This window comes from Erinaceus europaeus, chromosome 16 (assembly GCF_950295315.1).
Source record: "Erinaceus europaeus chromosome 16, mEriEur2.1, whole genome shotgun sequence".
In the NCBI taxonomy this organism is placed as follows: Eukaryota; Metazoa; Chordata; class Mammalia; order Eulipotyphla; family Erinaceidae; genus Erinaceus; species Erinaceus europaeus.
The window spans coordinates 71,486,885-71,514,794 of NC_080177.1; the positions used below are offsets into that span (position 1 = coordinate 71,486,885).

At 46.1% G+C, this 27,910-nt stretch overlaps 1 protein-coding gene and 1 non-coding gene across 3 annotated transcripts; one reads left to right on the forward strand and one right to left on the reverse strand.

Moving 5' to 3' along the window:
* Positions 1–260: 260 nt before the first annotated feature.
* On the reverse strand, positions 261–26,961 carry SALL2 (spalt like transcription factor 2). 2 transcript variants are annotated; one of them, XM_007537060.3, is made up of 2 exons: positions 26,640–26,961; positions 261–4,900 (listed from the first exon to the last, which is right to left on the reverse strand). In XM_007537060.3, the coding sequence occupies exons 1-2, from the start codon at positions 26,710–26,712 to the stop codon at positions 1,935–1,937; spliced, it is 3,039 nt and encodes a 1,012-aa protein (XP_007537122.1). In that variant the 5' UTR covers positions 26,713–26,961; the 3' UTR covers positions 261–1,934. The 2 variants fall into 2 exon arrangements, with proteins under 2 accessions (XP_007537122.1, XP_016050143.1); XM_016194657.2 differs by lacking the exon at positions 26,640–26,961 and adding an exon at positions 5,303–5,506.
* Positions 8,410–8,516, forward strand: LOC132533572 (U6 spliceosomal RNA). The gene has a single exon (XR_009545436.1). It is a non-coding gene; the product is annotated as a U6 spliceosomal RNA (small nuclear RNA).
* Positions 26,962–27,910: the final 949 nt, after the last annotated feature.

Here is a 27,910-nt window from a genome sequence, read left to right on the forward strand (position 1 = left end):
CAAAAAAAGAGAGAGAACCTGGATAGTGAATGCACATCTCGGGCATCCCCTTACCATTTGAGAATCTAAACTCTATTTCTGCAGGGAAATTATATTCACTTTAGGTTGTTTTAGGACAAGGCTGAATAAATTAAATATTTCAACACCATATGTTCAGCTTTGGCAGGAGATGTAAGTGGGAAGGGAATCTCAATGTTAGGGAATGCCTGTATCACACTCCAGCTGGCTATGCAGTCATGAAATAAAGAGAAACACAAATATTTGGTGAAAACACCTTTAATGAAGAGGGAATGACACTAATGTCTCCTTTGTCTGCTCGTCACATTTTACTATGTTAAGAAGCTCTGGAGCCTAAGCTTTGGAGGAGAAGCCATCACTCAAGTCAGTGAGTAGGAGAACCCCCTCACTTTTCTCCTCCTCAGCACTCCTGTTCCAAAGGATCCTATGTTAAGAGTAAATACTACATCTCATTACTAGTCGAAGAAGCAGGGAGGACATCACCCGGAGCTCATCTCCCAAAGTCTGGAACTCTAAGAACCAGACAGTGGCAAAGACAAGCCCTGGTCCATAAGCCTAGGCAAAACTGGGGAGGAAATGAGTCTTGATAAGAGGACAATGAGAAGGATACAAGGCCAGGGGATAAAGGAGAGAGTTATCTAAAACTAGAAACACACTAGTGCTAGGGATTTCCCCAAGATCCATGGTGTACTGCTGCACACTAAAGGTCATTTGTTCCAAAAGAACATTCATGAGACCCATCCTATCAAGAATTTGAGATCCCTTCCCTTACATCATATTCCTTTCGGATTCACATAGTTCTTAGCAAGTCCTATGCTTTAGCAAATAACTTCAACTCCTCACCAATAATTTGGTTACAGATACAAAGTAATTTCACGTTCTGAAGTATCCCACAGGAGCCTTCTGGGCAAGAAACCTACTTGTTTCCTGATGTGGCAAGGCCCTGATAAGAGCTATGAGGAGCTGGAGACTGACAATGAAGCACACCGACCAGCCACTGCTTTTGCTTTAACATGACTCTCAATGAATTTACTGGGAAATGTGTCACACGCCCTTCTTTTCTCCCTACCCAGTAGGGCTAGCCACCAGATGCAGATAGTGATGTTATCTTCATTGCAGGCACCTTCTGGAGCATGAGGAAGGAGGAATATAGGGTTTGCTACTTCTCTTCTATGGTGGGTGCCTCAGGCCCTGCCTTGGATGCAGGAGGCCAAAATGGGGGTAGTGGGTAGGGGGTGGGGATAGGTCTTCTCCTTGGCTTCTCTGCTGTTCTGTTGCTGGAAGACACCTTTCCAGCAGCAGTTCTCAGGCCCAAAGCACCAGCAGTGCTGGCTGGGCCTGAAGTGGCAGCAGAGGTGGAGCTGGAACCCCAGGGGTTGGTGGGCAAGTCACTTGGCCACATACTGGCCCCATACCGGGGAACCCCACCAACTGGGCAGGCACGTCCTGCAGTTTGACCTGGTGATCCAAGCAGAGTAGCCCTGGGCCTCTCTAGGGAAACTACTGGCCCCTTAAGACCTGGGCTTTCATCCCAAATATAGGTGCTCAGATGCACCTGCCAGAAGGGAAGGAAGAGGAGAAAGGAGAGTGGGTTTGTGGGTGGGGGAGGCAGAGAAGGGAGGCTGGAGAGGGTTTCCCCCTGGGATGAAAAATCTGTAGAGAATCTGATTTTCTTCAGGTACAATGAATGAAGAGGGAGGGAAAACTTCTCAGGGGTCCATCCCCCTATAAACACAGTATTTCCAAGGTCAGAAGACTAGAGAAATGCCATTACGGACATACCATGTTAGAACTCAAAAGAGAGAAAAAGACCAAAAAAAAAAAAGGGGGGGGCTCATCTATCTCAGTGGTTCTTCTGCAAAGCTCGTGGCCTCTGCTCCCTGGGTCAGAGAATAGCAAGTACAGAAAAAGGAGCCTCATGGGATCGAGGGATCATCTTTTCGGGGGAAGAGGGGGAGCCCTGGGGAAGTGATAGGCGGGGAGCAGCCTGGGACCAAGGAAAGAGCAGCGATATTCTGAGAGCTGTGGGGGGCAAAGGGCTGTACCTGGTGGTGAGCTAGAAGCATGTGCTTCTTGAGGGTAGCCCTATCCAGAAAGCTCTGCCTGCAGAACATGCAAGTGAAGAGCGGCCCCTCCTTGGGGTGGGTCTTCTGATGCTCCTCCAGCATTACCTGGGTGGGGAAGGCCTGGCCACACACGTCACAGGCTTTTCTGCTAGCGTTCTCCCCCAGCTCCTTTCTCATGGCTTCCTGCATGCCCAGCTCCTCCACCAGGGCAGCGCTGCTGCCTTCCCCTTCTAGGGCAAGTGCCAATGGTGGGCTTGAACTCTTCTCGGCTTTGCTTCTGTCTTCCAAGCCTCCTGGAGCCTCACTGCCTCCCTGCTCCATTGACTGCTCTAGATCCAGGCTGTCAGATGACAGAGGCGGCAGGGGCAGCAGTGAAGGCTGCGGAATGACTTTCTCATTACCATCCATCTCCTTCCCAGCTGTGGCTGTGGCCATCCCGGTGCTCACTTCCTCCTCTGCCCCAGATGCCTCTTCCGAATCACCTCGAACGGAGATTGGCTTCTCACCTCCACTCTCGGAGCCTCTCCCTGCCAGGGAATCTTCATCAGTCACATCTTCCTCCTCTTCTTCCTCGTCATCCTCCTCCTCAGACAATTCTTCCTCTGGAGACGGCTGCTGGGATGGCTGCTGGGGGAAGCTCCCAATCCCAGAGGCTACAGACTGCTCAGAGCCATTCTCCGGTGCGGTTGCCCCTCCTTCCGGGAGGGTGGTGCCACCATTAGGGATCTGGCCACCCAGGTGCATCCGGACATGCTGCTGCAGAGTGACAGCATTGGTGAACTTCTTCTGGCAGATGGGACAGGAGTTTTGGGCCCGGGCAGCTGGACTGGCTCTGTGGCCCACAAAATGTGCCCGTAGGTTGCCCCGGGTGGAGAAAGCCCGGCCACACACTTTGCAGTTGAAGGGCCTCGGCCTCTCTCCTCCATGTTGGCCATAATGCAGGCGGAGCGCTCGGGGACAGCTCAGCACCCGGAGGCAGATGACACACTGATTGGATCCAGACGAAGGCGAGGAAGAAGCTGCGGGGGCCGAGGTGGTTGGGGCCCCGGAGGCAGTGGAGGCGGCGACAGCCACCGCTCCCTGTCGGTCAATCTTTTCTACCAGCTGCTGCAGCTTCGATGTCTCCGAGGGGGAAGCTCCCAAGGGCTCTAGCACATAGGGAAAGGGGAAGCTACCGGTGGACTTGAAGTGGTTGGTAAGCAGGGCCCAGCTGGGTAGTGATGTCACCAGCTTACTGAGCTGCATCCGGGTTGCTGAGCCACTTTCTGCCACACCAGTGATGCTAGAGGCCTCACTCCCTGGAGGGGTGTTTTCATCAGCTTTGCTTTTTGGCTCAACGGCCTTCATGAGCACAAACTTATTGAAAGCAGGGAGCGCAGGAGCTGCTGCAGTGCCCGCACCCGTGGAGAGCAGTGTCAGGCTCTCGGTGGCACTGAGCGCTGTGGTGGAAGCCACCAGGGGTTTGCGTTCCACACCTCCTCCTGGCATGGTCGCCTCCTCCTCAGCCTTCTCAGGGGGCACAGACATGCCGTAGGGCAGGCCGCTGCTAGTGATAACATAGTCTAGGTGCTCCGGCACCGGGTGAGGGTTCATCTGCACGTGTGGGTACTTCTCCCGGTGCCTGTGGAAATGCACTTTGAGGTTGCCACGGGTGGTGAAGCGGTTGCCACAGACATTACACTTATAGGGTCTCTCACCAGTGTGGGAACGCAGGTGGATCTGCAGGGCACTGTCACTGCCGAACACTTTGGCACAGAAGCGGCACTTGTGCCTTCCACCTGGCTTCTCCAAGGGACCTATCACTTCCCCATAGCCCAGCTCGCCACTTCCATTCTTTGGCTTCAAGAGCCCTGGGGAGGCCGCGGCCTCCAGGCCCCGGGCTGCCCCAAGGCACTGTGCTGCCAACAGTCCTGTGGTGCCTGGGAATGCCAGATGAGGTGAGGCAATCAGCTGATCTGTGCTGCCCGCCAAGGCTGGGGAAGGGGTGGGAGTAGGCTTGTGGCTTCGTCCAACCCCTCCAGCAGAAAAAGGATGCTGTGATCCCAATGGATGGTAAAGGTGGAAGAAAGCTTGCTTGGGTGTTTCTGTGCCAGAAGAGGAGGTGGAGGAGGAGGAAGAGGAAGGTGCCAGTGTCTTGCCGGTTTGGACAGGCTTGATGGGGCTGAAGAGGGGTAGCAGGGGTTTGGTGGAGGCGGCAGTGCCTGTCCCTGGTAACTCTGAGGGGCTGGCAGGGGCTCCGACCGGCTGGCCTAAGGAGCCAAGCAGCAGCACCTGTCGGCAGATTTGCTCAGTCATCTGCATCTGATGGATCTGACGCTGCTGCAATACCCGCAGCTCTTCCAAGATCAGAGGGATGTTCAACTGGCCGCTGCCCACACCTTGGGGTGGGGGCGGAGGTGGGGGAGGTGGGGGCGCAGGGGTGGACTCTGGAGGTAAAGGGGTTGCTCCCAGCTTAGGGCTGGCTAAGATCAGGCCCCCGCCTCCCCCGGCTGCAGTACCTGTGGCAGCAACCAGGAAGTGTCCCGCGGACTCCTCTCCTCTCCGCTCCGGGGCCCAGGTGGGATCTGTGGGCACCGAGGACCCTGACTCCGGGAGGTTGCTGTGCTCTGTCTCCATGACCTGCGGACTACTGTGGCCTTCAGGCCGGGGTTCGGAAGCGGTGGAAGAGTTGCTGGGGTTCTCCTGGCCCCCAATGATCACCATCACAGGGGGATCGGTGGAACATGCGTTCTGGTGGGCAAGGAATTCAGCCGAGTCGGAGAACTGTGCGCAGCACTTGGCACAGACTTGGGGGTGATCCTCCTCGTTGGCATCACCTGGGGAGAGAAAACAAGAAGCAAGAGAGCGTGGGTGGCGGGGCGGGTATGGTCTAGCGAGGCTCTAATTTACAGCGAGCCCAGTAATCGCTCGCTCGCTGGGGGTGGGGAGATGAGCTCACCACGAGGCCACGCAGGCCACAGCTCAGTCCTGACCTCCTGGACACTAGATACCCCTGCATGGGGGAGGGGGCGGGGTGGCTGCGCAGGCTACTGCTCTCCCCTCCCCCCTGGCCCCCAACACCGAGCTAGCCGCCTGCGCAAGGAATGCGGGCGAGCACAGGGGCTTATGCAAAGGTTCTTGCATTTTTACCGGTTCCATCCAAAGCCCCCACCCCCACCCCGCTTGCCCCGAGGGTCCCTTCCGCCCCCACCCCTGACCGGTTCGGGGCCCTACCGCACCTCCTCCGAGTTCCGCGGACTCCCCGCACTGCCCCCCGAGCCGAGGGGTCCTCCCTGCTTCGTGCGCCATGGCTGTGCGGGAGGTGGAGCGCCGGGGGAGCGGGAGACAATGGCGATCGGGGTTGGGGGCGGCGGCACTGGCCGCCGGGGCTGCGGCAGCCTCTGCACCCAGCAGCCCGGACTGCGGAGCTGGAGAGCAGCGGGGGCGGGGAGGCGCGCGGGGGAGGGGAGCGGGGAGGAGGGGAGGAGCTGGAGCCAGAAAGCTGGGAGAGGGGAGATGGGGGAGGAGCCGCGCGGGAGGAGCTGCAGCTGGAGGAGGGGGAGGGGAGTGGGGGGAGGGTTGGGGGGGGTGAAGCCCAGAGCCTTAGGAGCGCTTCCGGAGGCTCAGTGACAGGTGTTGTGGGGGCACGAGTGGGGGTTCACCTTTCCTTGCCTGTGTCAGCTCCCCCCCTTCAATGTCTTTGCCCTAGCCTGACCCCCACCCCACCCCCCTCTTGCTCAAGGGGACACAGTGGGAAACAGCCCTGCTCAATAAAGCAAAGCGATAGGTTTCTCTGAATTTTCCTTTGGGTAAAGGATCCGCTGAGCCTGGAAAACGTGGACTCCAGAGAGGGTGGCCTGATCTTTTCAGAGGTCTGAGGACCCAGAGGAGGAGGGCAGGGCCAGCCCAGAGCATCTCCCCTCCATCCACACACACGCAGCCCACAAAATAGCAAAACATCCCAAGTCTTGTCCTGTCTTTCTCCCAACACCACCGCCACCACCCCCCCCACACATACACACACCCCTTCCACAAAAGAAGTTTCTGAGGGTGTGAGGATGCAAGGTAGGAATTCCAAGGGAGTCATTTCAGGACTCTGCGGAATACTAAGCTTTACTCCCGCCCCTCTCTTCCCACAGAATAATAGCTGAATGCCAGTTACCCCACAGCCTCCACCTCATTTAGAGAGTTCACGCTTATTTAAGGAGCCATCTCACACTTGGTACTCGGTCCTCTAGCCCCCTCCCTGTCTGCCTCTATTGTCTTCTTGCAACACAGTCACTGCTAAGGGGGAGAGGCTAGCCCACAGTGGCCTGCAGAGGCCCACCTAGCTCTCTAACCCTCGTGGAGTTCTTCCTGAAACAATGGGGGAAGTGCGACATAGGCAGCCTACATGGCAGTCTCTCTTGGGGTCTGAAGTCCTTTCAGTGCTACCTTGTTTGAATGCCTAGAAATGACTTCACAGGCTCAGATAGGATACCTGCTGTTGAGGAGGGTAGGCAGGTGTAAACACTTCCTGGATCAGGTGCTCTGTTTGCATCCCTTTCTACCTTGTAGAAACCTTAGAGGTTTCCTAGTTTCTAAAAGAGTCCATTTTTATTAAAAATGACAGATCCTTACTGTGGTTTGAGCAAACATCAGTGAACTTATGATTTTCCAATCTTCTTTTCTCGTCTAGTTAGTAAATTGAGACATGGTGGCCAATCTCACCAAGTTATGCCACCACTTCCCTTTCCGTAAAGTAGTAATGTAAATATTCATAAAAACTTTATTTACGGGAGTCGGGCGGTAGCGCAGTGGGTTAAGTGCATGTGGCGCGAAGTGCAGTGACCTGTGTAAGGATCCCAGTTCGAGCCCCCGGCTCTCCACCTGCAGAGGAGTCGCTTCACAGGCGGTGAAGCAGCTCTGCAGGTGTCTTATCTTTCTCTTCCTCTCTCTGACTTCCCCCCTCTCTCCATTTCTCTCTGTCCTATCCAACAACGATGACATCAATAACAACAATAATAACTACAACAATAAAACAAGGGCAACAAAAGGGAATAAATAAATATTTTTTTTAAAAAACTTTATTTAGGGAGTCGAGCGGTAGCGCAGCGGGTTAAGCTCAAGGTGCAAAGCGCAAGGACCGGCATAAGGATCCTGGTTCGAGCCCCGGGCTCCCCACCTGCTGGGGAGTCGCTTCACAAGCGGTGAAGCAGGTCTGCAGGTGTCTATCCTTCTCTCCCCCTCTGTCTTCCCCTCCTGTCTCCATTTCTCTTTGTCCCATCCAACAACAACGGCATCAATCATGACTACAACAATAAAACAAAAGGGGCAACAAAAGGGAATAAATAATAAAATAAACTTTATTTACAGGAGCTAAGCATTGGTGCACCTGGTTGAGGGTACACATTACTGTGTGCAAGGACCCAAGTTCAAGTCCCAGGTCCCAATCTTCAGGGGGAAGCTTCATGAGTGGTGATACACCACCACAGGCATCTCTCTCCATCTCTCTCTCTCTATTTCTCCCCCCATCTCTCTCAATTTCTCTCTGTTCTATCAAGAAAAAAAAAATCTGTTGCCGGGAGTCCGGTGGTAGCGCAGCCGGTTAAGCACACGTGGCACAAAGCACAAGGACTGGAGCAAGGATCCAGGTTTGAGCCCCGGGCTCCCCACCTGAAGGGAAGTCGCTTCACAAGTGGTGAAGCAGGTCTGCAGGTGTCTGTCTTTCTCTCCCCCTCTCTGTCTTCCCCTCCTCTATTTCTCTCTGTCCTATCTAACAAAGCTGTCATCAATAAGAACAATAATAAGTACAACAATAAAACAACAAGGGCAACAAAAGGGAAAATAAATAAATAAATATTTTTAAAAATTTAAAAAGCGGTCAGGGAGGTGGCGCAATGATAAAGTTTTGGACTTTCAAGCATGAAGTCCTGAATTCCATCCCCAGCAGCACATGTGCCAGAGTGATGTCTGGTTCTTTCTCTCTCCTCTTAACTTTCTCATTAATAAATAAATTTTAAAAATCTAAAAAAAATAAATAAATCCACTGCCAGGAGCAGTGAATTCATCATGTAGGCACCAAGCCCCCAGCAATAACCCTAATAAGAGAAAATTCTTTACATACATACGTGTGTGTGTGTATGTGTGTGTGTGTGTGTGTGTGTCTGAGTGACTTTAAATGGGGAAGGAGTTACAAATATTTTGGATAAAAGAACTTACAGGGCTGGGGAGACAGCATAATGCCTGAGGCTCCAAGGTCCCAGGTTCACCATGAGCCAGAGCTGAGCAGTGCTTTGGTCCTCTTCCCTCTCTATATATCTCTCATTAAAATAAGTAAATAAAATATTTAAAAATAAAAGAACTTGTGCTCGCTTCGGCAGCACATATACTAAAATTGGAACGATACAGAGAAGATTAGCATGGCCCCTGCGCAAGGATGACACGCAAATTCGTGAAGCGTTCCATAAATAAATAAATAAATAAATAAATAAAAGAACTTACAGTGCAAGTGGCAAAATAGTCAAAATAACTTGAAATACATAGATATTAAAGCTAGATCTCTGGGGCTGGGGAGATAACATAATGGTTCTGCAAAAGACATTCATGCCTTAGTTCTGAGGTTCAAGTTCAGTCCCCAGCACCACCATAAGCCAGGGCTGACCAGTGCTCTGGTGTCTCTCTCTTTATCTATTTCTGTCTCTCATTAAACAAATATATAGTGGTCCGGGAGGTGGCACAGTCGGTAAAGCATTGGACTCTCAAGCATGAGGTCCTGAGTTCAATCCCTGGCAGCACATGTACCAGAGTGATATCTGGTTCTTTCTCTCTCTCCTCCTATCTTTCTCATTAATAAATAAATAAATAAATACATAAAATATTTTTAAAAGTTAGATTTATTTTCATGCTATTAACCTTATGAATTCTAAGATAAGATGGTAGCTAATATCACTGGTAAATGGCAATGAATGGGGAGTCTTTGGGAGGTTAATTGAAACAAAGTAATAATACTTCTCAACATAAATTTTGCTGTCTTTTAAACATATTTATTAATTTTTACTTTTTTTTAAAGATTTTTTTATTAATATTTCTTTATTCCCTTTTGTTGCCCTTGTTTTATTGCTGTAGTTGTTACTGATGTAGTCGTTGTTGGACAGAACAGAGAGAAATGGAGAGAGGAGGGGAAGACAGAGAGGGGGAGAGAAAGACAGACACCTGCAGACCTGCTTCACCGCTTGTGAAGCGACTCCCCTGCAGGTGGGGAGCCGGGGCTCGAACCGGGATTCTGATGCCGGTCCTTGTGCTTTGCGCCATGTGCACTTAAACTTAATCCGATGCGCTACCACTCCCTAATTTTTCCTTATTTTTATCTTATTTATTATTGAACAGAGGCAGAGAAACTGAGAAGAGAGGGGGAGATAAAGAAGGAAAGAGACAGAGAGACATCGGCAGCCCTACTTCACCACTCATGTCGCTTTTTTTTTTTTTTTTTAATTAGAGCACTGCACAGCTCTGGTTTATGGTGGTGCAGGGGATTTAACCTGGGACTTTGAAGCCTCAGGCATAACAGTCTGTTTGCATAACCATTATGCTATCTACCCCTGCCTTCATGAAACTTTCTACCTGTAGGTAGGGACCAGGGGCTTGAACCTGGGTCCTTGTGCACAGTAATGTGTGCGTTTAACAGATGTGCCACCACCTGACCTTTCAATTTTAACTTATTAATGAGAGGGGAGAACTAGAACATCACTCTGGAGTATTTGATACCGGGGATTAAATTCATGACTTTATGCTTGTGAATCCAATGCTTTATCCACAGTATTAGCTCCCAGTTTGTTTACTGTCTTTTCAAAAATGAGACTTACGGGTCGAGTGGTGGCACAGCAGGTTAAGTGCACACAGCGCGAAGGGCAAGGACCAGCATAAGGATCCTGGTTCAAGTCCCCGGCTCCCCACCTGCTGGGGGAGGGTCGCTTGACAGGCAGTGAAGCAGGTCTGCAGGTGTCTATCTTTCTCCCCCCCCTTCTTCCCCTCCTCTCTCCATTTCTCTCTGTCCTATCCAACAACAATGACATCAATGACAAGAATAATAACCACAGCAACAATAAAACAACAAGGGCAACAAAAGGGGAAAAAAAATAGCCTCCAGGAGCAGTGGGTTTGTGGTGCAGGCACCAAGCTCCAGCAATAACTCTGGAGGAGAAAAAAAAAAAGAGAGAGAGAGACAGATTTATTTGCAGAGAGAGAATCAGAACACTATTGAGTGCCATGGATCACACTTAGGGCCTTAAGCATGCAAGTCCTGTGCTCTCCCTGTATTTTAAATTGAAAATGTTTGGCCAATTTATACTTTTAAATGATGATAAGGGTCTTAGCATTGTGAATTGCGGTTCTGGAACAGATGAGCTTCATGCATCCAGGCCTTATCCTTGCAGTGTGGAAGAGGAAATTCTGTTTCAATTATGGCAAGTCAGAGTTCAGTGCAATGCTGCTTATTTTTACAGATAAGGACATTGAAACCTGAAGAGGTTAGGTGACTTTTCCAAGTTCACACCATAATTCAGTGAAGCAAGCATTGAGAATTTCGACTCCTATTCAATTCTTTTTCAAGTGCATCAACATTGTCTGGTTTCTCTTGTGCTAGAGAAAGGGCCTTGTATGGCTCCTACCTGCCTGCCTTTTACTCTCTGGCTTAGTAAAGGAGAGCGAATCAAATGGAGGCTTTCTACAGAGCATTTGTTAATTAGCATTGAACATTTGATATCAAGTTGCTGTTTTGTCAAGTCTTTGGGCAAGAAAAGAAATCCTTTTCTTTTCATCTTCTCCTGAGAAACACTGTCCTCTTTCTTGCTCTTTAATGAAACTTGCTTTCTGATGCGTAATTTGATCTGCAGTCTTCTTTAAGGTAAATTTAGTCCCTGGTGAAAGGTGACAGATCAACAGCCATCTGTAAGAGGAACCTTCTTTTTCTCAGCCCTTTGCCCTCATTGCCTATCCTGGAAAGGGGGCAGGATTCTTAGGTAGACAGGAATGAAGTCATAAACACAGGAATAAACTAAATTGGTAAAGGTGTCCCTAGATAGCAGATAAGATGAGGTAAGCTACCCTGGATCACATGCAAAGTCTGGGATGGATATAGGACTAAGATCTGGACATAGTGCCCAAGAGATGGCTCTTGCAAATAAAGTGTTGGTCTCTCAGGCATGAGGCTCCTAAGTTCAGTCTCCAGCATTGCATGTGCCAGAGTAATACTTTGATTTAAAAAAAAATGTTAATGGGTTTTTTAAAAAATATTTTTATTGGGAGTCAGGCGGTAGCGCAGTAGTTAAGCGCAGGTGGCACAAAGCGCAAGGACCCGCATAAGGATCACAGTTCAAGCCCCCTGGCTCCCCATCTGCAGGGGAGTTGCTTCACAGGTGGTGAAGAAGGTCTGCAAGTGTCTGTCTTTCTCTCCCCCTCTCTTGTCTTCCTCTTCTTTCTCCATTTCTCTCTGTCCTATTCAACAACAATGACATCAATAACAACAACAATAATAACTACAACAATAAAACAACAAGGGCAACAAAAGGGAATAAATACATATTAAAAACAGAAAATTAATTTCTAAAAATATATTTTTATTGATTTTATTATTAGTGACAGAGAGAAATTGAGAGGGGAGGAGGAGATAGACACCTGCAATCCTTCCTCACCATTTGTGAAGATTCTTCCCTGCAGGTGGGGATCAGAGGCTTGAACCTAGGATATTGAGCACTGTAATGTGTGCACTTGGCCAGGTGTGCCATCACTTGGCCCCAATTTTAAAAATATTTAATATTAGGTTGGGTCTTGGTGCACCAGGTTAAGCACACATAGTACTAAGTGAAAGGATCCATGCAAAGATCCATCCAGGTTTGAGCCCTTGCTTCCCACCTGCAGGGGGATCTAGTTCATGAGCAGTGAAGGAGGTCTGCAGGTGTCTATCTTTCTCTCTCCCTATTTCCCCCTCCTCTCTCAATTTCACTAAGTCCTATCCAATAAAATGGAAAAAATGTCCTCCAGGAGCAGTGGCTTCGTCATGCTAGCACCAAGCCCCAGCAATAACCCTAGAAGCAAAGGAAATAAATAAAATAAAATAAGATAAAATAAAATAAGATATTATTAAAAAATAATAATGTTGAGAGGTAGGTGGTAGCGCCATGGGTTAAGCCCACATGGCTCAAAGCGCAAGGACCAGCGTAAGGATCCCAATTCGAGCCCCCAGCTCCTCACCTGCAGGGGTCGCTTCACAAGTGGTGAAGCAGGTCTGCAGGTGTCTATCTTTCTCTCCCCTTCTCTGTCTTCCCCTCCTCTCTCCATTTCTCTCTGTCCTATCCAACAACTACAACAAGCACAACAACGGCAACAAAATGGGAAAAATGGCTTCCAGGAGCAGTGGATTCGTAGTGCAGACACCGATCCCTAGCAATAACCATTGAGGCAAAATAATAACAATAATAATAATAATGTTAAGAAAAGACCTGCATGTGTTTGCTTAAATCTATAAATAGCTAAAATGACAAGGGAAAAATATTAAAATGGCTCTCCAAACATGGTGACCCATCAAACTGTTGCTTAACACTTACACAACAGACTTTCATGCCTGAGGCTTGGAGCTCCCAGGTTCAATTCCAGCCACTATCATAAGTTAGAACTGAGCAGTGATCTGAAAAAAAATAAAGATAAAGGGAGTTGGGCTGTAGCGCAGCAGGTTAAGCATGTGACGCAAAGCTCACGAACTGGCATAAGGATCCAAGTTCGAGCCCCCAGCTCCCCACCTGAAGGGGAGTCGCTTCACAAGCAGTGAAGCAGGTCTGCAGGTGTCTATCTTTCTCTCCTCCTCTCTGTCTTCCCCTCCTCTCTCCATTTCTCTCTGTCCTATCCAAAAACAACAACATTAATAACAACAACAATAACTACTACAACAATAAAAAACAAGGGCAACAAAAGGGAAAATAAACAAATACATATTAAAATGATTAAAATAAAAATAAAATAAGTAAATAAAACAAACAACAAAAAGCAAAGCAAAACAAACACACAGAAAAGAAAGAAAAAGGAAGTCGGGTGGTAGCGCAGCGGGTTAAGCGCAGGTGGCACGGAAGCACAACGACCAGCTTAAGGATCCTGGTTTGAGCCCCTGGTTTGAGCCCCCGGCTCCCCACCTGCAGGGGAATCACTTCACAGGCGGTGAAGCAGGTCTGCAGGTGTCTGTCTTTCTCTCCCCCTCTCTGTCTTCCCCTCCTGTCTCCATTTCTCTCTGTCCTATCCAACAACAATGACATCAGTAATAACTACAACAATAAAACAAGGGCAACAAAAGGGAATAAATAAATAAATAAATAAATAAAAAGAATTTGATTTTTTAAAAAAGAAAAGACTAGGGAGACTAAGAGAAAAATAGGTGGGTAGTACATAGCAAAGTTAAATAGAGGTTCTCAAACTTTATTGCCAATTAGAATTGTGGGAAAAGCTTTAAAAAATACCAGTGGGGGCAGGGGAGCAGGTGGTAACACAGTGAGTTTGGAGCACAGAGCGCCAGGTGCAATGACAAGCGTAAGGATCCTGTCCAGCTAAGCAGTGCTCTGGTGTTTCTCTCTGTGTCTTTCTCTTTTTATCTCTCTCATTAAAATAAAATATTTTAAAAAAGATTTTATTTATTTATTCATGAGACATAATAGAAGAGAGAAAAAGAACCAGATATCACTCTGGTACATGTGCTGCCGGGGATTGAACTCAGGACCTCATGCTTGAGAGTCCAAAGTCTTATCACTGCATCACCTCCTGGACCACTAAAATACTTTTATTATTTATTTATTTATTTATTTATTTCCCCTTTTGTTTCCCTTGTTTTTCATTGTTGTTGCTGTTAGATAGCACTGAGAGAAATGGAGAGAGGAGGGGAAGACAAAGAGGGGGAGAGAAAGACGGACACCTGCAGACCTGCTTCACTGCCTGCAGGTGGGGAGCCAAGGCTCTAACCGGATACTTAATCCGGTCCTTGTGCTTTGTGCCACATGTGCTTAACCAGCTGTGCTACCGCTCAACTCCCAATATTTTTTAAAAAATAAATTCTGTTGTGTAAACCACTATGCTATCTCCCTAGTCCATAAATACATCTTTTAAAAAAAAAAAGTAGCATTACACTATAAATTTATACAAGTTTTAGGCATATGGTCTTTTGCCACTCACATCTTCTGATGTACTGTGACCTGTCACTATAGACAAGTAGACACAGTAGTTTGTATATCTGGTGCTTAGTGAAAAAAATGTTTTCAGAAAAGGCATATCTTAAACATAAAGGTGGGGGCCAGGTGGGGGTGCATGGGGTTAAGTACATGTGGTTCGAAGCACAAGGACAATATCAAGGATCCTGGTTCAAGCTCCGGCTCTCCATCTGCAGGGGGTAGGGGGGTCGCTTCACAAATAGTAAAGCAGGTCTGAGGTGTCTATCTTTCCCCCCCTGTCTTCTTTTCCTCTCTCCATTTCTCTCTGTCCTATCCAACAACAATAATAGCAATAACAACAATGACAATAGCAACAACAAGTGCAACAAAAATGGGGGAAATGGCCTCCAGGAGCAGTGGTTTTGTAGTACAGACATCGAGTCCCAGCAATAACCCTATTATTATTTTTTAAAGAGACAGAGACAGGTTTTTATTTATTTATTTATTCCCTTTTGTTGTCCTTGTTGTTTTATTGTTGTAGTTATTATTGTTGTTATCGTTGTTGGATAGAACAGAGAGAAATGGAGAGAGGAGGGGAAGATAGAGGAGGTAAGAAAGACAGACACCTGCAGACCTGCTTCACCGCCTGTGAAGCTACTCCCCTGCAGGTGGGGAGCCGGGGGTTCGAACAGGGATCCTTAAGCAGGTCCTTGCACTTTGCGCCACCTGCACTTAACCCACTGCTTAACCCACTGCACTACCGCCCGACTCCCTATTTAATTATTTTTAATTTGACAGGTCAGAAAGAAATTGAGAGAGGGGGCCAGGTGGTGGCGCACTTGGTTAAGCGTGTGCAAGGATCCAGGCTCAAGCCCCTGGTCCCTACCTGTAGGAGGAAAGCTTCAGGAGTGGTGGCAGGTGTCTGTCTCTTTCTCCCTATCTTCCCCTCTCAATTTCTCTCTATCTCTATACAAAAATAAGTAAATAAATAAAACGTTAAAAAATTAAAAAAAAACATTTTAAAAAGTTAAAAAAAAACAGAGAGGTGGGGGGAGACAGAGAAGGAGAAAGAGGAGGCCAGGTAGCGGCATAATTGTTGAGTGCACATTACAAAGCACAAGGACCCCGGATCGAGCCCCCAGCTGGTCCCCACCTGCAGGAGGAAAAGCTTTGCAAGTGGTGAAGCAGTGTTGCAGGTGTCTCTCTGTCTCTCTACTTCTCTATCACCCTCTTTCTCTCAATTTTGAGTTGTCTCTATCCAATAAATAAAGATTTAAGGGAAAAATAGGGAGTCCGGCAGTAGTGCAGCGGGTTAAGCGCAGGTGGCGCAAAGCGCAAGGACCAGCCTAAGGATCCTGGTTTGAGCCCCTGGCTCCCCACCTGCAGGGGAGTCGCTTCACAGGCAGTGAAGCAGGTCTGCAGGTGTCCGTCTTTCTCTCCCCCTCTTTGTCTTCTCCTCCTCTCTCCATTTCTCTCTGTCCTATCCAACAACGACAACATCAGGAACAACAATAATAACAAGGGCAACAAAAAGGAAAATAAAAAATAAATAAATAAAATTTAAAAAAGAGAGAGAAATAAAGAGATTATCTGGAGTACTATTTCACTGCTCATGAAGCTTCTCCCCCTGAAGGTAGGGACCAGGGGGCTTGAACCTGGATCCTTGTGCAAGGTACTGTGCACACTCCTCCAGGCACTTTCAAACTTGGGAGTTTCTTGGTTTCTCTGAAACTTGTGGTTCGATTTATGGCACCGAAAAATAAAATTAAAATGAGAGGTGTAGGTATAAAAAAGGAATGGGTGGTATATTGCTCTAAAATAAAAGTCTTTGGGGTGGGGGTGGGGAGAGTACAGGCCCTGGAAAAGATGACAGAGGACCTAGTGGGGGTTGTGCTGTTATGTGGAAAACTGAGCAATGTTATGCATGTACAAACTATTGTAGTCACTGTCAAATGTAAAACATTAATCTCCCAATGAAGGAAACAAAAAAGGAATGGAATTTGGGTACATACTATAATAATGGATGAATTTGAGAATATTATGCTAAATAGCCCAGATATAAACAGGACAAAGATTGTGTGATTTATGTGGAAAATTCTTTTTTTTTTTTTAATATTTATTAATGTTGGAGAGAGAGAGTCAGATAGAGAAAACATCACTCTGAGACATCCCCAGTGCTGGGGATTGAACATGGGACCTCATGCTTGAGAGTCTAACACATTTATCCACTGTGCCACCTCCTGGGCCACCAACTGGAAAACTCCTAAAGACAGAATGAACAATAGTGATTGCTAAGGTCTGGGAAGGTTATTGTTTAGTGGATATATATTAATTTTTTAATTTTTATTTATTTCCTATTGTTGCCCTTGTTTTGTTGTTGTTATTGATGTCGTTGTTGTTATTGATGTTGTCGTTGTTAGATAGGACAGAGCGAAATGAAGAGAGGAGAGGAAGACAGTGAGGAGAAGAGAAAGATAGACACCTGAAGACCTGCTTCACCACCCGTAAAGCGAATCCCCTGCAGGTGGGGAGCCAGGGGCTCAAACTGAGATCCTTATGCCAATCCTTCCGCCAGTCCTTGCGCTTTGCACCATGTGCGCTCAACCTGCTTGCTACACTGCCACCCGACTCCCGGATATATATTAATTTTATCTATTTTTTTATTAACAAAAGGGAAGAGAAGAGAACCAGGGTATCACTCTGATACATGAGATGCCAGGAATTGAACTTGGTAACTATGCACAAAAATCCAATGCCTTATCCACTATACCACCTCCTAGAGGTGGTTGCTAGAGGTTCAGTTTTGCAAGATGAAAGAGCTGTAAAGATGTTAATAGTAATGGTAGCACAACATTGTGAATGTGCTTACTGCAAGTGAGTTGTGCAATTACAATGGTAACTATCTGAAAATGGTAAGCGTTGGTATATATGCCCACAATAAGAAAATTCTTTTTAAAATTTATTTATTCATTTATAAAATTTATTTATTTTTTCATTTATTCATTTATTATTTCATTTATTTATTCATTTCTTCCCTTTTGTTGCCCCTTTTTTTTGTTGTAGTTGTTGTTGTTGCTGTCATCATTGTCGGATAGGACAAAGAGAAATGGAGAGAGGAGGGGAAGACAGAGAGGGGGAGAGAAAGATAGACACCTGCAGACCTGCTTCACCACCTGTGAAGCTACTCCCCTGCAGGTGGGGAGCCGGGGGCTCAAACCAGGATCCTTTAGCCGGTCCTTGCGTTTTGCACCACTTGTGCTTCACCCGCTGCGCTACTGCCCACTCCCAATAAGAAAATTCTTTTTTTTTAAGATTAAAAAATTATATTTATTGATTTATTCCCTTTTGTTGTCTTTGTTGTTTTATTGTTGTAGTTATTATTGATGTTGTTGTTGTTGGATAGGACAGAGAGAAATGGGGAGAGGAGGGGAAGGCAAAGAGGGGGAGAGAAAGACAGACACCTGCAGACCTGCTTCACCGCCTGTGAAGCGACTCCCCTGCAGGTGGGGAGCCCGGGGCTCCAACCAGTGGCCCTTGTGCCATGTGTGCTTAACCTGCTGCGCTACCAACCGACTCCCAATAAGAACATTCTTTTGCAGTCTGGCATTTGGATAAAACACTAGACTCTAAAGCATGAGGTCCTAGTTTTGATCCCTGGCAATACATGTGCTAGAGTGATGTTCTGGTTCTTACTCTCTCACTAAATAAATACATATTAAATTTTTGTTTGTTTGTTTGTTTGTTTTTTGCCTCCAGGGTTATCGCTGGGGCTTGGTGTCTGCACTATGAATCCACTGCTCCTGGAGGCTGTTTTTTCCCTTTTGTTGCCCTTGTTGTTTATTGTTGTTGTTGTTGTTATTGTTGGAGAGGACAGAGAGAAATTGAGAGAGGAGGAGGAGAGAAAGATAGGCACCAACAGACCTGTTTCAACGCCTGTGAAGCAACCCCTCTGCAGGTGAGGAGCCGGAGGCTGGAACTGGGATCATTACACCAGTCCTTGTGCTTTCAAGCCATGTGAGCTCAACCCGCTGCGCTACTGCCCAGCCCCCCAAAAAATCATTTTAAAAAGGAAAAGTCTTTTAAATGGAGGTGACATTAAGAAGGAATATGTAGCATCTAAAATAGTACCTGGAAAACAGTAAATGCTCCACAGATATTAGCAGTGAGTGTTAGCAAATGTTAAAGGACAAAACTTGAAGCCTTATGAAAAGAGCCTTACACAGGGTGACATAGTGTCCAGGTCTAAGCTGGATTGAAAACCAGGTTTTCATGGTCTGGGAGGTGGTACAGTAGATAAAGCATTGGATTCTCAAGCATTAGGTCCTGAGTTCAATCCCCGGCAGCACATGTACCAGAGTAATGTCTGGTTCTTTCTCTCTCCTATCATTCTTATTAATAAATAAATCCTTTAAAAAAAAAAAAAAGAAAAGAAAACCATGTTTTCTGCTGCTCTATGTAGTGGTCTACTGTAATATGCCTGAGTTACCTTCTAGCTAATCAGAAAAAAATGTCAAAAGATTTATTTATTAGTTAACGAGAGAAAGAAAGAAAGAGAGAGAGAAAGAATAGACAACCAGAAGATCACTCTGGCACATGTGATGCTGGGGATCAAACTCGGGACCTTATGTTTGAGAGCCCAATCCTCATCTACTGTGCCTCCTTGATGGCCACCGAAAAATGTATATTTTAATTAATTTATTTATTTTTAGAGGAAGAGAAAGGAGACAGAGAGAGAGAGAGACCACATAACCAGCTTGACTTCAATGCAGTGGGGGCCAGACTCAATTCTTAGTCACGTACATGACTAAACAGATTTTTCTGACCCGAGGGATACCTGTGATCAAAAGTCTCCAGCCTATAAACTGAGAGATGATGTTCTAGTTTCTACTTCCAATATTAAGAGAACATAGCCCTTGCCCTCAAAACTATATATATACTTTTTTCTTTTTTTAAGAAGTTTTTTAAAAAAAATATTTATTATTTATTCCCTTGTTTTATTGTAGTTATGACTGATGTCATTGTTGTTGGCTAGGACAGAGAGAAATGGAGAGAGGCGGGGAAGACAGAGAGCAGGAGAGAAAGATAGACACCTGCAGACCTGCTTCACCACTTGTGAAGCGACTTCCCTGCAGGTGGAGAGCTGGGGGCTCAAACCAGGATCCTTAGTCTGGTCCTTGCGCTTTGCGCCACCTGCGCTTAATCCGCTGCGCTACTGCCCGACTCCCCACACATACTTTTTTCTTCCTTTGCTGCTCCTGATGTCTGCCAATTCCACTTCTCCCTCTAGATCTGTTTGACTGTTGTCCTGGTTTCTCCTTCTCACTAAATATCTAGGTTTCTGATCATTTCCTCTATTTCCCAGATGTGCTAGTTTATTTTCCTTGTTTACACCCCTTATCTTCCCTATTCTGGATCTCTAGACTCTGTAGGGGAGACAGGAAATATTTTTTCCTTCTCTTTCCAGAGTTTTTAAATAGACTAGCTCTTTCTCATCATTTATGTGCAGTAACTATTCTGTTAGGCTTTGGTGTTCTAGTTAGGGAAGCTGAGCAAAACCAGAACTGAAAAATGGTTTTTTCAGGCTGTTTCTTGGTGGTTGTTAAGTCACTGCAGAGACGAAATTCTTAAAATGTGCAACAAAGATTGAACATTTGCTTATCACATATAGAAAATATTGGGCCAGGTGGTGATGCACCTGGCTGAGTGCACATGTTACAACATGCAAGGATCCAGGTTTGAGCCTCTAGTCCCCACCTGCAGGGGAAAGCTTTGCAAGTGGTGAAGCAAAGCTGCAGGTATTTATCTCTCTCTCTTTCTGTCTTCCCCTTCCCTCTTGATTTCTGGCTGTCTCTATCTAATAAAGATAATAAAAATTAAAAAAAAGGAAAGGAAATATTGTTTACAAGAAGGCAAAGACTTAGGGCCAGGGAGACAGCATCATGGTTATGCAAAAGATTTTCATGCCTGAGACTCTGAGGTCCCTGGTTCAATCACTGCCATCACCATAGGCCAGGGCTTAGTAGTGCTCTGATGTGAGGGGAAAAAAACAAACAGGGAGTTGGGCAGTAGTGCAGCGGGTTAAGTGCAGGTGGCGTAAAGCACAAGAACTGGCATAAGGACCCCAGTTCGAGCCCTTTGCTTCCCACTGCAGGGGAGTTGCTTCACAGGTGGTGAAACATGTCTGCAGGTGTCTATCTTTCTCTCCTCCTCTCTGTCTTCCATTCCTCTCTCAATTTCTCTCTGTCCTATCCAACAATGACATCAATAACAACAACAATAATAACTACAACAATAAAAAAAAACAAGGGCAACAAAAGGGAATAAATAAATATTTAAAAAACAAACAGAAAGACTCATGAAAATTATAGTGACAACTACAGTGTTTATGATGCTTTATGTAGTTTCACAGGTACATCAAAGAAATTTTTAAGAAGAAATCTAATTTGGGGACATGAAGAACAAGAAAGTCCCTTCTGGGAAGCCTGAGAGGTAGGTAGCACAGTAGATAAGTTGTTGGACTCTCAAGCATGAGATCCTGAGTTCAATCCCTGACATCATATATACCAGAGTGACAGCTCTCTCCCTCTCTCTCAAATAAATAAGTGTGTGTGTGTGTGTGTTTTAAGACAGAAACAGAGAGGCAGGGAGTCAGGCGGTAACGCAGCGGGTTAAGCACAGGTGGTGCAAAGCGCAAGGACTGGTGAAGCAGGTCTACAGGTGTCTGTCTTTCTCTCCCCCTCTCTGTCTTCCCCTCCTCTCTCCACTTCTCTCTGTCCTATCCAACAGCAACAATAACTACAACAATAAAACAAGGGCAACAAAAGGAAACATATATATATATAACAGAAAGGCAGAGTGCAAAAGTGACCACAGCACTGAAGCTTCCTTCAGTGTGGTGGGAGTAGGCTCAAATCTGGGTTATGCCCATGGCAAAGCAGCGCATCATCCAAGTAAGTTGCATGGCTATTATTATTTTCTTTTTTGCCACCACAGTTATTGCTGGGATTTGGTGCCTGCATGACAAATCCACTACTCCTGGTGGCCATTTTTCCTTTCCTTTTTTTTTTTTTTTTAATATTTTATTTATTTATTTATGAGAAACATAGGAGGAGAGAGAAAGAGCCAGACATCACTCTGGTACATGTTCTGCGGGGGATTGAACTTAGGACCTCATGCCTTAGAGTCCAATGCTTTATCCACTGTGCCACCTCTCGGACCACACTTTTCCTTTCCTTTTTTTAAAGTTTATTTTTTATTGCCCCTGAATGTATTTTTAAAACATATTTTAATATTTATTTTGTTTATTTATTCCCTTTTGTTGCCCTTGTTTTATTGTTGTAGGTATTATTATTGTTGTTGTTGTTGTTGGATAGGACAGAGAGAAATGGAGAGAGGAGGGGGAAGACAGAGAGGGGAAGAGAAGGATAGACACCTACAGAGCTGCTTCACTGCTTGTGAAGTGACTCCCCTGCAGGTGGGGAGCCAGGGCTTGAACCGGGACCCTTATGCCGGTCCTTGTGCTTTGCGCCACCTGCGCTTAACCTGCTGCACTACAGCCCGACTCCCCCTGAATGTGTTTTTTATAAGACTTTAGACTATAAGGACAAATCAGGAAGCTGAAAATCAGAAGTGGTCTATTAGAGAGAGAGTGAGCTCTCTCTATGAGCTCCACTATGGTACTGATGCTTCCTCTGTTGCCATAGCACCTCCTATGGCTTAGGCACCAACCTGAGTCCAGAGCATGATAACATAGGCGCCGTACCCAGGGAGCTAGCTCTCCAGCCCAAGAAGGAATTTTAGATTTAATCAAATATACATCTTGGGGGTGCCATATAAATATCAGATATAACAAGTGATTGGGGGCTAGGGAGACAGCTAGTGGTTATGCAAAGAGACTTTCATGCTTGAGGCTCCAAGGTCCTAAGATCAGTCCCCAGCACTACCATAAGCCAAAGCTGAGCAGTGCTCTGGTCTCTCTCTCTCTCTCTCAAGTAAACAAAATATTTTTAAAATTGGTCCAGGAGGTGGCCCAGCAAGTAAAGTGCTGGATTCTCAAGCATGAGGTCATGTGGTCAATCTCAGCGTCACTCTGCATCAGAGTGATATGTTCAGAGGCATCCTATCTGGTATTCCATCTCTTTCATAAATAAATCTTTAAACAAAAAGACTGAACAGATGGTATCTCTTACAATGGCACTCCAGGTCATGCAAGGAACCCCAAATCTTTCATTTCCAAATTCTGATCAGTCAGAAAGCTTGTAGCCTTTTTTAGTTTTGATTATATAGCAGATCCCCAGAGTTCACTCCTTCTTCGTTGCTCCTTACACTTATGTTTCTAACTTTTTAAAAAAAAAAATTTATCTATCCCTCTCTGTCTTCCCCTCCTCTCTCCATTTCTCTCTGTCCTATCCAGCAACAACGACATCAATAATAACTACAACAATAAAAAGCAACAAGGACAACAAAAGGGAATAAATAAATAAATATTTAAAAGTATTTATTTATTCCCTTTTGTTGCCCTTTTTTATTGTTGTTGTTGATGTCATTGTTGTTGGATAGGACAGAGAGAAATGGAGAGAGGAGGGGAAGACAGATAGGGGGAAAGAAAGACAGACACCTGCAGACCTGCTTCACCGCCTGTGAAGCGACTCCCCTGCAAGCACGGGGGGGGGGGGGGGGTGCGGGGGGGGGAGAGCTCAAACCGGGATCCTTACACCTGTCCTTGCACTTTGTGCCAGGTGTGCTTAACCCGCTGTACTATAGCCCGACTCCCCATCTTTTACCTGCAGGGGGAAAATATTCAAAAGTGTTGAAGCAGGGCTGCAGGTGTCCCTCTGTCTCTTTCCCTTTCTACTTCTCCTTCCCTTCTCAATTTGTGTCTCATTCCAATAATAGTAAAAAATCAATCAATCAAAATCCCAACTGCCTTGTTTGTGTGTGGATGGCTCTGGAGCAGCACCCCGTGCCTCTGAGTGAGTGTTTACAGTCCAGAGTGGGAACTGCAGCTTGGAGAGTCTGGGACTCCATTTAGGGCAATTGTAAAAGATTTCTTTTGGTTTCTTCACAGAAGATTTTCCTCAGCAGAGGTATAGGGCACGGTTGAGCAGACTTGGAAGACTGGGGAAAGGAGAGGAGAGGATGCCTGATTCTTTTATTTTTTGGGGGGGAGGGGAATCAGAATCATTCCACAATTGAACCAGCAGGGAGCAGGACTGTAAGGCAGCACTGGAACTCCAGGGGAAGTCTCCTGTCGAGCAGCAGGAGGAAACATCCGGCCTGGAGTGGCATTATGGAGGCTAATGTGTCCCAGGAGGCAGGAATGCCACCACCAGAAACCTCTCAATATGGGCACAATGCGATTCCCTCCAAATAGAAGGAGGTGTTCTACCCCAAACACGGTCTGTCTGCCAAGGTGCATGTGAATCATTGGTTTTATCTCAAATGTCTTTTTTTTTTCCCCAATGGGGAATGGAAAGGTAAATTTAATTAATTAATTTTTTAGGCACTATAAATACATATGTGAGAGCTTTTCATGGCTATCAGTTCATAAAGAGCTGCTGATCTGTGGAGATATAGTGGCTTTCTAAGACTTTCCTGCCTGAGGCTATGAGCACCCAGGTTCAACCCCTAGCACTTCTGTAAACCAGAGTTGAGCAGTCTCACCTCTCTCTCTCTTTCACACACCACACACACACACACACACACACACACACACACACACACACACACACACACACACACGCACACACACCTAGCAAAATAAACTAATCAAGCACATTCATTCTATTTTGTTTCACTAATGAGTACTCCAGGCAGAGACAGGCAAAGTAAACCTCCTGGATCACAAAGCTAACCAAGTTGTCAAGGTTTGAATCTTGAAAGTCTGATTTCTGGACCATTGTGCTTCCATACCCCTACGTGACACTGTTGGGTAAATCATCTGTTTTCTAAATAAATACAATAGTTTATTCCTGACCTGGGACTTTTCTCAGTGTGCACATATGTAATCATACCATTGACTGTTCCCAATTTGCCTGATCTTAAGGATGAACCTAACACTTGGACTCAACCCTAGATATGCTCACAGCCTCAATTACAGGATGAAATGACTGCCAGCAGCCCATGGCTTTTGCTCTGACTATCCATCTAGCCATTTCTGAGATTTTTTTGCACAATACAACCTTTCCATACTTTATCTGCTATGTTGTCTATCTCTTACTGGGATATATATAGACATGAATAATTTCCCTTCTCATAAAGAAAATTATTAACTGGCCTGGGTAGTGGCATACCTGGTTGAGTGCATATGTTACTATGTGCAAGGGCCTGGGTTCAAGCCCCAAGTCCCCACTTACAGGGGGAAAGCTTTGCAAGTGTTGAAGCAGTGTTGCAGGTGTCTCTCTGTCTCTCTCCCTATCACTCCCTTCCCTCTCAATTCCTGACTGTCTCTATCCAATAAATAAATAAAGATAATACACTTTTAAAGAAATTATTTACTTAAAAAAAGATAGATGAGGGGAGTCAGGTGGTAGCGCGGTGGGTTAAGTGCAGGTGGCGCGAAGTGCAAGGACCAGCATAAGGATTCTGGTTCGGCATAAGGATCCTGCTTTGAGCCCCCGGCTCCCCATCTGCATGGGAGTCGCTTCACAGGCGGTGAAGCAAGTCTGCAGGTATCTATCTTTCTCTTCCCCTCTCTGTCTTCCCCTCCTCTCTCCATTTCTCTCTGTCCTATCCAAAAATGACGACATCAATAACAATAACAATAATAACTACAACAAGAGCAACAAAAGGGAATAAACAAATTAATATTAAAAAAATAGATGGGTGGGGGTAGATAGCATAATGGTTATGTAAAGAGAATCTCATGCCTGAGGCTCCAAAGTCCCAGGTTCAATCCCCCGCACCACCATAAGCCAGAGCTGTGCAGTGCTCTGGTGTTTCTGTCTTTCTCTCTCTGCATCTCTCTCAAAAATAAAATAAAATACTTAAAAGAACTATCCCTCTAAAAATAAAAAAAGATAGATGAGGGGGCTGGGCAGTGGTGCACTGATTAAAAGCACATAGTATGAAGTGCAAGGATCTGGGTTCGAGCCCCCAGCTCCTTACCTGCAGGGGGGACAGTTCACAAGCCATGAAGCAGGTCTGCTGGTGTCTCTCTCTCCCTCTCTATCTTCCCCTCCTTTCTCAACTTCTTTTGTTGTATTCAATAAAATGGAAAAATGGCCACCAGAAGTAGTGGATTCCTAGTGCCTGTACTGCAGGCAAAAAAAAAAAAAAGATAAATGATAATATCTTCATAAAATCACATGCATAGGCACCTGGTAGAGTGCACACATTACAGAGTGCAAGGACCTGGGTTCAAGCCCCTGGTCCCTACCTGGGTGGAGCAGTCCTGCATGTGTATGCGTGTCTCTTGCTATCTCTTCCTTCCCTCTTTATTTCCCTATTCAACAAATAAGAAAAAAATATATATATTAAATATTTATTTATCCCTTTTGTTGTAGTTATTATTGTCATCTTTCTTGGATAGGACAGAGAGAAATAGAGGAGGGGAAGACAGAAGGGGGGGAGTCGGGGCTCGAACAGGGATCCTTACCAATTGGTCCTTGTGCTTTGCGCCACGTGCGCTTAAGTAAATATATTTTAATTACACACATGGGTGGGGGAGACAGCATAATGGATATGCCTCTCATGCCTGAGGCTCCAAAGTCCTAGGTTCAGTCTCCACACCATCAGAAGTCAGAGCTGAGCAGTGCTCTGGGGGTGGGGTGGGGTGGGGGAAAGCACACGCATATATTAATTGTTATATTAATGCATGCTTAAAAAATTTAGCCTGAAGCAAAAACTGAAACCTCTTATCCAGACCTATTTTCCAGGTGACACCAATACACATGCCAAACCAGACAAACTCCGACTTCCCCTGGGAGTGTTGATCTGCTCAGCCCAACAATGAGAAACTTTTTTCTCTTTTCCCTCGGGGAACTTTCGCGTTTATCCAATTCTTTCTCTTGCAACCCAACTCTCCAGAAAGAAAAAAAAAAAAGTGTGTGTGTGTGGGGGATCTCACCCCTAAGAGACGGTCTTCAGGTCTGAGGACGTAACTTAGCAACCGGCACAAAGGCCAGTGGGCAGAGAGGGACCAGGGGGGAAACTCTTGGGTGGGGAGACAGAGCCAGTTTGAAAACTCCATTGCACCCAAAGAAAAACAGCCAGGAAAACACAAACAATCAATCCCCAGAAAAGCCAAGTGGAGCTTCTCCCCTGAACAGGTCATATCCTTAACTCCCTGCAACCACCTAAAGACCAAATCCTCCCCCTGCTTCCACCCCTGGCCCGGGTGCCCTCCCCTTGCCCCGGCCTGACCCCCACAGGCTGGGACTCAGGGCTCTCCCAGCCCGCCCCAGGCACTCACCGTTCTCAGACGCGCTGGGACCTTCGCAGTCGGAGATTAACTGTTGGGGTTTCCTCTGCTTTCGCCGAGACATTCCCGTTTAGAGGTGGGGCAGGGAGGGGCAACGCTCACTTAGTCCTAATCTAGGTAACCTGGTCCGGTGTCCCCCTTGGGTCTGAAGCCAGCTGACGTCTCTCCCCCAATGCAAATCACTGTGCAGCAAAGATGTTCTCCGCTCGCAGAGACAGACTGACGGACTTGCCAACTCGCGCTCTCACTCTCTCTCTTTCTGATTCTGTCCCAGGACTCTCTCTTTCTCTCTCTCAATCTCTGCAAGTCATTAAAGGGGAGACGCCCCCTTTTTTTTTTTTTTTTTTCTACAGCTTCTTCCCTACGCTTCTGCAGCTCCCATTGTAAAAGCAAAAATCCTAATCTTTCCGCACACTCTTTTTTCCTTTTGTACTGCAGAGGAAAGGATTTAACCCTCTCCTCCCTGCCCGGGGTCTGGGGCTCTTCCTGGGCTGGCTGTTAAGAAAATGTCTCCTTGTTTGTTTCTTCTGACTCTTCTTTCTGAATGTTCACAGAGCATCTATCTATCTATCTATCCATTTATCACTCTATGCCTTCCTCTTTGATAGTGTGAGTGCTTCTCGGATCCATGCTGAAATAACTTTGCAAGTATGTCCTGATTTTGAAGCCATGAAGTCCGTTGCCTCCAATCAAAAATGGGCATATGAAAGGTTAGCAAAGGGAAATGCAGTCGTTAGCATAGTCATAACTTAGTATGTATATAGTTCTTTGTGGTTGATAAAATATCTTCTGTACATGCCATATTTTAAGTTTTCCAACTCAGGATTGCACAGTATGTTTTAGAATTCCTACTGATGGGTGACCCTCCTAGATGAGTCAAAAGACTTCAGTGAGGTTAAGCGACTTATTCAACGTTGCACAGCTATCCTGTGACAGAAATGGGCCTGGAAGTCACATACATATGACAATAATGGAATATATTTCGTCCCTGATACTTTACTGGTACCATATGCCATCAGACTCCTAACATGAAATTAAAAAGTGACTGACTTTAAGGAATCTCATTCTAAAGAGCAACAGGGGTTTTGGCTTTTCTGTCCAGCTCTCAGAGTTTCAGGGAGCTAGATGATGTAGATAAATTCGGTGGGAGTATAAGGTGGAAACTGTAAGAAGGAACTTTCCAGTTATGAGTGATGGACTTTCCAATGAACTGGTGAACTCCTTGTAATGTGTTCTCTGTCTCAAAACAGTTGCCTAGAATT